This window comes from Rhinolophus sinicus, linkage group LG01 (genome assembly GCF_036562045.2).
Source record: "Rhinolophus sinicus isolate RSC01 linkage group LG01, ASM3656204v1, whole genome shotgun sequence".
NCBI classification, from domain to species: domain Eukaryota; kingdom Metazoa; phylum Chordata; class Mammalia; order Chiroptera; family Rhinolophidae; genus Rhinolophus; species Rhinolophus sinicus.
This window is the reverse complement of record NC_133751.1, coordinates 159,118,349-159,131,322: the sequence shown is the minus strand read 5'-3', so window position 1 is coordinate 159,131,322 and position 12,974 is coordinate 159,118,349. Positions and strand designations below refer to the sequence as shown.

Here is a 12,974-nt window from a genome sequence, read left to right as displayed (position 1 = left end):
CGTCAGCTGTAACCAGTGAGCCATTGGCCACTAATATAACTGCTGTGGCTACGCTAGCAGAAGAAAGAGAAGAATGGGGGCTAGCAAGAAGATGGCGGCTGGGCTGGCAAGCGTGGATGGCGGTTTGCGGACAGTGTGGATCCAGCCTCCATTGAGAGTATAGTGCCGCCAGAGAGAATATAGTGGTATGACTCCCCTACCTATGGCTCCGTGGGTGTTCCTTTTTGGCCTCACCATATCCTGCGTCCTTGTATGGGGAGCGGGACCAGAGACCCCGCAGGCCTCCCTGCACGACAAATGGCGCAGCGAACAGGGTCTCCCGCACAACATATGTACACTTCCACTGTTCTTAAACAAAACTGGACAAAATTCAGTAATTTACACTTGGGTTTACTTAGGTGTTTATGCAAAGATAATTCATTTAATAAGTGGTGCTGGGATCACTGACAAATTATTTGAGGGGTGGGGGGAAAAAGCTGAGTCCTAATTCATACATTATTTTAGAATAAGTCCAGAGAATTAAAATTTTAATTTACAAAATAAAACTATAAATATGTCAATAACCATTTCTGGTACAATGAAAATGACCTTTCTGAAAGCACGACATCAGTGCTAGAAACCATATAATAAAAATTCCACATAAAACAAAATCAACAGTTTTATTATTAGTTTTCTATTTATTCCAGCTATACTTTGTCCCCTTTTCTCCTTTCTTGCTGTCTTTTGAATTTTTCAAGTATTTATTATTATATCTCTATGCTATTAGCTTATTCTTTATATATTCTTTTATTATTTTATTAATTTCTTGACTTACTACAGTCTTCCTTAAATTAGTTCTTCACCACTTAGCAGTTAATGCAAGGATCTTACAACACTTTCACTCCAATTGCTGCCTCCTGTCTTCTCTACTATTCTCATACATTTAATTCTACGGTGTTCATCTGGGTCTTCTGAGAAGCAAATGCTACAACATGGGATTAAATGTATAAGGATTTTATCAGGGGAAATGCCTGTGAGAGAAACTGTGAAACAAGTCTGAGTTTAGTAGACAAGGAATAAAGGCAGGAGGAGAATTTCCCAGACTGCCATACCATCTAAGAAAAGCGTGGCAAGGCTATCAGGAATCCTTGACCCAAAGTCAGCCATCCGAGGAGTCCCATGCATCCCAAGGGCCTGCCTTAGTCTGCCTGCTGCTTTCAGCAGGAGCAGCTTGTGGGAAGCATAGTCTCAGTACTACACAAAATCTATGCACTGTAGCTGTGGCCATTGGTCACACAATTATTATTAAACGGTCAGTATTCATTTAGTTTTATCCATGTTACTGTTTCTGTTCTTCCTTGCTTCTATCTGAGATCACTTTACCAACTGCCTTCTGCTTGATTTCTCAGTGTTTCATCCTGCATACATGATGCTTAGAAGTCAACAATTACTTTAAGGAGAAATTGTGACATACAAGTCAGGCTTTTCTCAAAGTGTAGACAGCCTTTTCTCAATCTCTTGGATGTAGGCCCTTCATATCCTAACTGTTTTGGGTGTTTACTCATGCCTTCAAACTGTTTTATTCCTCCAGTTTTTATAGTTATTCTTGAGGGGAGGTTAGTCTAATACTAGGTAGCTACTGCTTCATAACCAAAAACTCAAGTCCAGCTCTGTGACTTTAACCTCTCCACTATTATGGCTCCCATTTACTATATACATCAGACTCCTTTTATCCTCAAGTAGTATCAGTGTCTTAATACAGGCATACCTTGTTTTATTGTGCTTCATAGATATTGCATTGTTTACAAATTGAAGATGCGTGGCAACCACCAACAAAAAGATTATAACTCGCTGAAGGCTCAGATGATACTTCACATTTTTTAGCCATCAAGTATTTTTAATTAAGGTATGGGCATTGTTTTTTTAGACATAATGTTATTGCACACTTAACAGACTACAGTATAATGGAAACATAACTTGTATGTGCATTGGGAAACCAAAAATCTGTGTGGCTCAGTTTATTGCGATAGTCACTGTGTTGTGGTGGTTTGGAAGCAAACCTGTAGTATCTCCGAGGTTTGCCTATAACGGTAATGAACATAGCAGACCCAAGTACAGTTAAAAAAATATATAGGCTTGCCATCAGATAAGATATTTTCAGATACTTTATATAGAAAGTTTTAATTATTGCATTAAAATTAGATCGAAAGAAAAAAATAACTTTCATAGCTAGGTGACCACAGGTGTTTGTTTCCTGTCGCCCAAAACTCTAGTACAGTGACAATAAAGGAATTAAAAAATGAAATAACTCACAAAGACAAAGAAAGCATGAAAAGCAAGAGTTTCCCCTATTTCCATGATATATGGGAATCATTAAAAAAGTACAGCAAGTCTGTACCTAAATTGTTAAAATAAAATTGACTTTCATATAAAATAATGTTTCACCTTCAATTAATCATGCAAGCTACCAAATGTTTTATGTTAATAGCAAATTTCCAGTTTCTCCATAGTATAGCTATGACTTCAAATTCAAGAAAAATAATTTATAAATAACTTGTTACAGGAGCAATATCTGTTAATTTTGAAAGAAAAAAATGCAGGAAGAAAAAATGGTGCACCTGAAAACAGGCTTTAGCATTAAAACTAAACAACAAAGCAGTAGCCTACCATCCACACCTATCTATCAGACACATTAGCTTCTGCACCGACATAGTGAGATTTTTAAATAATTCAAATTTAAATTCCTATAGATGGCAAGTTTTAATGAAAACAGTGTCAGAACCATAACACTACAATAATACAGGTATTATGAAAATGTTTTCTGTATTCAAAACCTACAATTCTCAACATGAAAGCAGGATTTACATGGTCACTTAAGTAGGACAGCTATAAGTAATCCACTAGCAAGCACTGAATAAGTACTGAGACTGCAGGATTCCCTTAAATGAATGCAAAACATAGGGTGCAATTGCACTGCAATTTAAACTAGTTATTTAAAATACATGAATGACTATATATACAATTTGGATATACATGCAGCACAGTTAATAGCTATCAGGCAGGGATAGTTGGAATGAAGAGAGGTAAGTTCTTCCATCTAGAAAAATCATAGGAAAAATTAACCATAGTGTACTAGAAGTCAATTTTCTATGAAAGTTCTGGAAAGACACTTATTCTTTTGGCAAAGCACAGAAAACTGGGTGAACTGTACTTCACACTTGGGGGAAAAGGAAGTTTCATGTCAGCTGCATCTATTACTATAATCACGTATGCATTTCAAATATATTATTCAGTTATTTTGTAGCTAAATAAAATACAATTATTATGATGCAGTAACTAATTAATTTGTAATTGTTTCTATTTTGTCTTCATTTTGTGAAATTACCTAAACCTGAGGATTCTTGGCATTTTCCTCTCCATTTTAATTATATGTTGTTGTTTTTCATTTTTTTAAGAAGGCCTGCTAATTTTATGTCCTGAAGCTTTAAGTTTATTGCCAAGAAGAAAAGCACCGTAAGTACTGGAGGTTGTTTCGTGTTTCAAAAAGCCTTAAAACATGCATATTCTCTGACCCCACATTCTATCTCTAGAAACTTATTCTAGGAAAATAAGCATGGATGTGACTATAAATAAGCTATGAGCATTACATATAAGCTACAAATTTCAAATGAAAAACTAAAAACAACCTAAATAACGAGAACTTTGTTAACTCAAGTATTGTTTATACAATCAATCTTTGTAATGATTAAAATACAACATATGGAAATAAACAAGATATCAAAATAATAGAATTCTATGCAGCTGTTTAAAAACAGAAAGTTCTGTATGTATTAAAATAGAATGATCTACATTATATATTGCTAAAGAAAAGTTATGTGCATAAAAGTGTCAGAAAAGAAATACAATGATCACACCTGAGCTTTTTAATAATTCCTTAATATTATCAAATAGCTTCAGTTAGCTCTAACTGTCCCTTGCATGTGAATTTCCTACATTTGTTAGGTCTATGAATTATTCCGCTCTTAGCACTGAATTTGCTCATGCGTTTATAATTTTTTTCTGTGAAATCATCTTCAGTGGGAATTCCCTTCTGGGAAAATCCTGGCAGGCCACACAGGTAATACAGGCCTTCAGATTGTTGGTTACTATAATACATATGCATAAATCCTCCTTACCTGAATCTAAAATATCTGGGAAAACACTGAATAACTGGAGTCTAGAGTCCATTATTTTACATGGGAAAAATAATCATGTATCCCTAGCCTATATTTAAAAACTCAATTTCCCCAAATATTACTAAAACATATTTAAAACCTACATAACAATATACCAAGAATGTCTACATAATAGATAGAATATAAAATACTGATTACCTATTTATTTAACTCTCAATGAACTTATAGTAGTTGTATTTATGTACAGTTCATAATAATAATAATGTATTTTATTGGATAATAATTGCATTTCTCATCTATATTGCAAATAACCCAAAACACTATAATGTAAATAGGACTTCTGCTTCCAAACATGAAAGAACAGGGTCCAGAATTACCCTCCTACTGTAAAAAAAGGAACAGAAAACTATGCAAAATATAGAAAACGGGTTTTGAACACTGGACAACAAGGAGAGTAAGATTATGATCCCGAGAGAGGAAACAAAGAGGGTAAGCCCTACCACCACGCTGACTCCAGAAGCTCAGTGTTGTTGGGAGGCAGCTTTCAGAGCACAGTGCAGGGAGGGGGAACACAGACAGAGCCCAAAGATCACTCTAAGTTGAGGAAACGGTCAAAGTTCAGGGAGACGAGGGTGACTAGAATTTGCAGAGCAGAATACCAGAGACGAAGGAGCTACTCAAAGAAAAAGTTCCAGAAATGTATACAGTGGTGCCCTTCAGCCTTTGGCTGAATAACACACACACACACACACACACACACACACACTGAAAATCCACAGGCCAAAGAACAATTTTTAAGGCTAGAGCAATTACCAGGAACTACGAGTAAAAAAAGTTCATAAATCTAACACAGGGCTGGGAATCTATTGAGTTCCCACCAGCTGGAGTAGAGAGATCCTGTTTGATACACGGCATTCAGTGGAGATCCCAGAAGAATCAGATTCCTATTATGCTAAAACAGCTATAATAAATATGCTGAATATGCTCAAGGATTTAAAGAAAACCATAAGGTAATGAATAGAGAAATGGGAGATACAGTGTACACTGTATATAAAAAGGACCAAATGAAACACGTAGAAGTGAAAACTAGAGTATCTGAAATGAAAATATCACTAGATGAGATTAACAGCATGTTAGATAATGCAGAAGAAAATATCAGTTAACTTGAGAACATAACAGTAGAAACTATAACCTTTCATCTGAATGCCCATGTAACCTAAATGTTTTCAATGGCAGTTACATGTAGATTCATTATAGCACACTTACCATTTGGATGGAAATTTTGAGTAAAATCTAAATATTTGTCACGTCAAATATTCTCATAGTGGGTATAGACATACAAGAATGCTGGGATCCTGTGTGGTTCAGTGTTTGTTTCTCAGAACAGCACAGGTAGCCCCAGCTGAGCCTACAAAGTATATGTAGCTCAGAGTTCAATCTCTCACGGAGATTGTATTGACCCAACACCTGAGACAGCAGACAGCTCAATTCCAGGCTAGGAATCTGGGCAGAGAGCAGAGTAACTATAATCTTGGTAAAGAGCCTAGTTCCTGCTCCCCAAATGGGTCTTTCTCTCAGACACCTACATTTACATGGATGTTAAAACTAGCCTCTAAGGCTTTTATCTGGTCCAGAATCCCCCTTTGACACAGAAAAGAGGAAGACTATGTGGGACGGAGACACCTCAAATCTTGCTAGCACTATGGGTCTCTTCATTTTTGGTACCTAGTGATTTCTTCTTCTTGTGTTAGAACCTAGCTATATATGTGTTTAATGTTTAAATATTTTATTCAGCATTTCTAGAGTTTTGGAGTGGATAATGGAAATTCTTAATCTGCTCAGTTCATCTTTTTGACTAGTGTAGCTATAACTTTTGTAATTAAAAAATAATCAATAATGGTACTATCAAAAGATAAATGATCTCTGTCTCCATGTACCAATGAACTCTGAGAAAAGTAATCTCAATCTGGTTTTAAGAATATCAGTAAGAACTGGAAAAAGGGTCTGCGGATTACAAATCTGAACTTGTCCTTTAAAAAGAATTCTTACCCTCTCACAGTTATACAGTATTTCACTCATCTCAAAAAATAGCTTACAATATCATAATGTTTTTAGTTTAAATAAAACTATATCTTTACTAAGAATAATTCCTCAAAAAACATAGTTTTCATTTTGGTATTATTTAAATGATTACATTACCTTTGTGTTTATTCAGAAGCTTGTAGCCTTCACAGAATCTGCCTGATGAAATCATCATCTTGGCTGTGTCAATATAGGAGTATGTTGCCGTAAAATCAAACTCCTTTTTACCATCCCACCAGCCTTTTTGCTTAGCGTAGTTTCTCATGTCTGGATGTTCCCGATCAATCTTGGTTGTTATAGAAAGCTGATTAGAAATATTACGAACTCCCTCTATTTTTCAGAGAAGAGGGGGAGAAGAAAAGTCATAGTTAACATAATGTAGCTGTCTGTACATTATGATTCTTAATCACTATGTAAATGTAAATAAAGACTTCCAAATTGTGTACTATAAGCATCTATTATGTATTCAGGAAGATGAATGAATTACTTTTTAAATTAATTTTTATTATTTGGGATAAGTATAGATTCACATGCAGTTAAAAGAAGTAATGAAGATACCCTGTGTATCCTTTACCCAGTTACCTCACTGGTAACATACTGTATATCACAAGCAAAATATTGATGTTAATATAGTCAAGATGCACAATATTTTTGTCACCACAAAGATCACTCAGGTTGCCCTTTTATAGTCATACTTACTTATCTCCAATCCCCATCTCCTCATTAACCCCAGGCAACCACTAGAATCTGTTATCCATTTCTGTAATTGTCATTTAAGAATGTTATATAAATAGAATTATACAGTATATAATCTTTTGGCTTTTTTCATTCAGTATAATTTTCTAAAGATTCATTCAGGTTATTATATGTATCAACAGTTCATTCTTTTTTATTGCTGAGTAGTATTCTATAGTATGTATGTACTATAGTATGTTTAGCCATTCACAAGTTAAAGAACATCTGGGTTGCTTCCAGTTTTGGGCTATTATGGAAAAAGCTGCTATAAATATTCAGGCACGGGTTCTTGTGTGAATGTAAATTTTTATTTCTCTGGGATAAATGCACAATATTGCAATTGCCATGCATTTGGTGGTGTCACTTTTTATTTTCACCATTCTGATAGAATTATACTGATATCTCATTGTGATTTTAGTTTGCCTTTTCCTAATGGCTAATGATGGTGAACGTTATTTCTTGTGCTTTATTGACATCTGTATATCCTTTTAGATAAAACATCTCTTCATGTCTTTTACCCACTATTTACATATTTATATATTATTTACCCACATTCTCACTACAAAAATTAGACGTAAGTCATGATAGAATTAAAGACAGAAAAAATGAATTTTCTATCTAATTTCCTACAGTTTAACTGTTTAGTTCTTGGGCTCATTAGTAAAGGAAGAGAAACCAGTTGGCAAAGTTACTCTACAGCTGGATAATTAGACCCAGTGAAAGTGTTCATTTTGGATGGCTAGGTAGGGCTATTTATTCAATCAAGCCAATTACCACAATAAGAAAAATAGTCTAAGTTCAATTGTATATATTAGTAAACATACATGCAAAATATAAAATAAAATGGCCATCAAAACAACTGGCAATAACCTATTATGAAAAATAACGTCCAAATCCTCCAAAGCTCGAGGCTATCTTCATAAATCCTTTCTGTACTGCTCCGGATCACAATGACTTTTCCTTTCTCTAAATGTATGCAGTATTTAAGTGTCTGTATCATTCATGCACTATTTAATATTTTCACATGTGTATCTCATCTCCCTAGTGAAACTAGGAGGTCCAGGAGGTAAGTACACAAGTATGGGATTGTGCTTGAGCACCAGGCTGTATTCTAGTGCAAGAACATTGAACTGAGAGTCAGGACGAAAAGATTTAAATTCTAAGTCTTTCACTCACTGCCTTGAATAATTCACTTCACATATCTGGATTTTCTCACTGGAAAAATAAAAGGAATAGTTTCACAAAGAAACTATGAGAAAAAAAAGCAAAGTATTCTAAAACAATCAAATTGTGTTATTTTACTATGATATCAATTGTTTATACTTTACTATTGTATTAATATATTCTTTCCAACCACTAACCCACAGATACCACACCCCTCTCCTCACCTCCATACCCACACACGATAAAATTTTGGAGTTCAGCCCAAAGTTAAAAGAGAAAGAAATTGTAAATGATTATTAAAAAGTAGGAAAGCATTATAAAATAACCAAGAGCTACTGTACAGAAAATAAGTTATTTAAAATTTATGTCATATATATGAAAAAGATAGCGCCACCTTTTTTTCTCTTTTTTAAGAGAGCTCTCTATAGTGCTCTTGCATTGTTTGTTCTTTAAAATGTTTTCAAGCCTTCATTGTACTGCATTATAAATCTTGAAAGACAATTAAATGCAATGTCTGCAATTAAGGGGGTTTTTATTAATTGTAAAACAAATGATGAAAAGCTGGCCATACCTTGTACTTTTTCTGCCACCCAGTACTTCCCTGCAGTCTCCAGAATCCAGGCTTCATTCCTGTCAGCTATCAGGAAACTGTTGTGATAGCTAAATGCTATCCCACCCTCTGAACAATTTCCACCCTGGCCATATTTTTCTAATAAATCAACAATGACATCGAGGGCTTTTTCAGCTGTATCAGCTCTTTCAAGGCCAAGTCTAAAATAAAAATATTAAAGTTCTCAGATTAAAGTAAATTTCCATTATTTTGCTTGAATAATTTCATGCACATGAGATTTAGCAATTTTACGCCATGTAAAAATTCCTTCGAGTTAACAGATGAACTAAAATGTAACTTCTAAACTATTCCTTCTGAAGTCAGTTTGGAATTGAAAACAAAGTTTTTGGAGTCAAATAGATCAATGTTCAAATTCCAATTTGGTAATTTCTTGGCAAGTTACTTTATCTCTGAACCTCAGATATTTCATCTGTAAAATGAGGATAATAATATATACCACATGAGGTTACTGTGAGAATTAGTTAAGGCCTGATAAAATATGTTAGGTACTTCCAATGAATCATAATTTTCAACTCTTAGACTTCTCCCAATTAATGATATTTGAGTCTTTGTATTGCATGCCTGTAACTTTAAGCATTTTGACACAAAGTATCAAAGTCAAAAAAAAATTTTTTTAATAGGAAAATAAAACATGTGAGAGTTACACCAAAATTTAAAATTCAGACAAGTTCTATAGTGCAAAAATATATCAGAAAAATTACCTGACAAGGTCCATGCCCAGTAGCGCCTCTTCATCACAAATTTCTTCTTTTCCCCACACAGCTTCATTCCCAATGCAAACTCCATGCTCATTGGCTCCCATTTCCGCTCCCCATAACCAAGCTGGGCGACTGAGGACAACAGCATATGTTTCAGGAACTTGATCTATTTCTATGTAAGTACACTGTAAAGGAAGTCATAGCAACAGCCATTAAACAAAAACAGAAAAGGTATCAAAGTCCAGAATCTGAAAATCAATCAGAAGAAATTTTCATTTTGAAAGAGATAAATGAAGTATAACTAAATAGAAATTTTCAATAATAAAGGCATTACCCTTAAAACATATTCAGAATTGACCCTAAAGCATTTATTCATTCAAATACTTGCTGAGCATCTCCTATTTATTACAAAGCACTCTGCTAAGAAATGTTACAAAGATGAATCGGAGACAGATCTCACTTTCAAGAAACTGAGACTTGCACATTAACAACATACAACAAAATATAAAGTAAAAAGGCCATTGAAGAAAAGTGAAGATAAGAAATTAATGGAAGCTCAGGAGAGAGATGGTTTCTAGTTGTTAAATCTTCAAACATTTTGTAGAGGAAGATGCATGTGAGCTGAAGCTTAAAGAAGCAGTTCTCAATCTCAATGGCCAGTGTTTCTTGGTTAGTGATATAAGTCCCATATGGTAGCCCTTAACTGCAGGGTATTGCCATAGAAGCCCATGTTATATGTGGAAGTCACCTATCTGGTATGTCCACAGCAGGGAAAAGAAGGAGAACCACTGGTTTACAGGATAGGCTAGATTTGAAAATGAGGAGATAAAAGCGGAAATGGATCCAAGATGAATAGTCTCAGCAAAAGAAAAAAAGAAAACATCTAAAATTTAACACATTTTAGTATCAGAATATCAATGAAATGAAACCTAAAAATATATATGTTAGCAATTAAAGCATAATGTGAAACTTCTATTTTAAGTTCCAGGTTAAATGGATTTTTTAAATAAAAAATTTAAAGGATCCTTTAATTAATGTGTATTCTATCAAATGACTGGACAAAAAGCATGTTGATACTGTAATCCCTGGGCCCAATAAAACTTTTATTCCCAGATAATAAAACTGGTAGTCCAGAGTCGGGAATGACTTTTCCTATTCTACACCAATCAGGATCCTTTTTGTCCATCAAACTTCAGCAGAAACCTCAAGTCCTCATGAACACTTCCTTCATGCCTAGTCTGAATTTTTCCTTCCCCACAGCTTGCTGCTCTTAAATTTAGCATTTAAACCATCCTACTTTAGAATGGGGTTAGTTGCATACACATCCTATTCCTCTACTAGAATTTAAGCTTGACAGCAGGATTTAAATCCCTGCCCTATTTAACATGCTTACATATGGTAAATTTTCAAATATTTGATCAAAGAATCAACAATTACTGTTATTGTTATTTCAGCCTCCTCCATATCATTGAAATAAAAGACCAGAAGTCTAGTTCTGATTCAAATTATTTTTCAAACTCAAATTCTTGAATTTTTAACTTCTATAATCTCTGCCAAATAGTTTATTAATAATAGAAATAATGGTTTATGATATTTTTAAAGAAACATATTGCTAACATGTATTTCACCTACCTTGAGACGTTCTCCCAGGTTATCATGAACTGTAGCCGGAAAATAAACTACCTCTTGTACTTCATCACACAGTCTATCTGAATTTTTCCCAAAAATAATCCTATTTTCAACTGTTGCTGGAGGTAGTGCCACAAAAGTGTCACAGGAACAAGGTTCCATTTTTTAAAAACTGAAAACCATATAAAAGATTCAAAATAAAAAGAGAAAAAAGTTTTAAGTATATACAAAACAGAGTTTTAATTGATGACCAAGGGATATTACTGCCATATCTAATAAAAGCTGTTCATTCAAGTTTTAAACTTCATATACTGCACTATAAATATCAGTAAGAAAATGACTTAGAAATGAATCTTGTACTGTAAGAATTAATAAGAAAATGGAAATGACAAGTACCTTCTAGTCTATAGGTCAAATTTACCCTGTAAGATCTTTTTTTCCTTTAGTCTTCCATACGTCACCTTTGACTATTTCCGTATTTGGGAATCCTATCCCTTGTCCTGTTGTAAACAGCACTATATTTATAAATATAGTCTCCTTACTGGACTGTGAAATCCTTGAGGGCTGAGAGTATGTCTTATTAATCTTTATGTTCTCATCACTGGGTCTTATAGAAAAGTCCCAGTACTATGTACCCAGTCTTTTCCTCAAAGGAAGAAGGAAGGGGTCTCCTTTAAGCTGAGGAAGACTACACACAGATTTTAATAATGGTAAGACTGACATTTTGAAACAGACTTACTGAATCAGACAAATATAAAAAAATGTCAATAAAATTTCAAATTGTTGATATTTCTAGGAGGAAGTTCACATATGTAACTTGTAAATCCTGATTGTAGAATATAATATCAAGATTATGTCTTCATTTGTAATTCAGAAAAATTTTAAATCCTAAATTTTAGCAGAACACTTAAGTGTCTCATGCTTTTCCTGTTGCTTCCAGAATGAACTTTAGTTTCCTTTATAATGCCCAAACTTAAAATGGTTTTATGCAGGCATCTTAAAAACAAAACTTAAATCTAATGTTTCATTCAAAAGAAAACAAAATGATTCAAATAAGGAACAACTTCAGCCTGAAACTCCTGAAAGTTTTTCTCTTTTCCTCAGTGATGGAATGAGAGAGGTCACCATTGCTTCTGTTTGTTTCGTGTGTATTTCAACCTTTATTTCCTGTATCGCCTTCTATTTGGGTTCCAAAGTTAGTTTCTACCACTGCATAACCTCGGCAGGCTATTTAACCACTCTCTAGCCTCACAGGTTAAGTATCTCATAGAGTTGTCATGAGAATTTAGTAAAACAGTGTGTAAAGTGTTTTCACAGTGCATAGACCATAGAAGACACTCAAATGAAAGCTGTTATTGTTATCATTTGGCAGACGAGTAAATTTCTCAAAAAAAAGACATCACAGACATCCATTTGTTTGATGGATACCCTGTAGCCCTAACACTCATGTCCACGCAAAACCCTGGATTCTCAAGGGTCAAGCTGCACTAGGGGATCTGAGCTGTCTAACCTGCGTGATAGAGAAGCTAAGGAAACATGCAGCCCGGTCAGGAAGGCACCTAGCCCCTTTCTAAAGCGAAGCCTAACACCTAGTGTGTATTTATCATTCAGTAAATGTTAATTGAATATCTTTCTGCTCCAGGGACCGTACAGCTATTAACAAAACAGTCCTCGCTCATTTAGAGCTGACATTCTATTCTATGTGCTTTAGTTCACCAACTGCTGCTTCCAGGAACATCCTCACAAACCTGCTACATAGGGCTACATAGAGAATTACTATTTTCATAACAGATAGGAAAATCAGTACAGAAAAGAATACGTTACTCGAGCCAGAATTCACAGAGTAAAGGGCTCGAACTTCAAACACCTTTTGCAGAAGCG

The 12,974-nt window shown here is 34.5% G+C and overlaps 1 protein-coding gene across 4 annotated transcripts in view; it reads right to left on the bottom strand.

Annotated features, from left to right (window-relative positions):
- Positions 1-12,974, bottom strand: part of SCRN3 (secernin 3) — a 45,082-nt gene that overhangs the window by 31,873 nt on the left and 235 nt on the right. For 3 of the 4 annotated variants that reach the window (XM_074338219.1, XM_019727471.2, XM_074338220.1), the window contains exons 2-5: positions 11,097-11,265; positions 9,468-9,649; positions 8,707-8,906; positions 6,354-6,566 (exon numbers count right to left, since the gene is read on the bottom strand). In XM_074338219.1, coding sequence (XP_074194320.1) covers positions 6,354-6,566; positions 8,707-8,906; positions 9,468-9,649; positions 11,097-11,255 — 754 coding nt within the window. In that variant the 5' untranslated portion in view covers positions 11,256-11,265. The remainder of the gene's footprint in view (positions 1-6,353; positions 6,567-8,706; positions 8,907-9,467; positions 9,650-11,096; positions 11,266-12,974) is intronic. The other variant, XM_074338223.1, reaches the window with a different exon arrangement.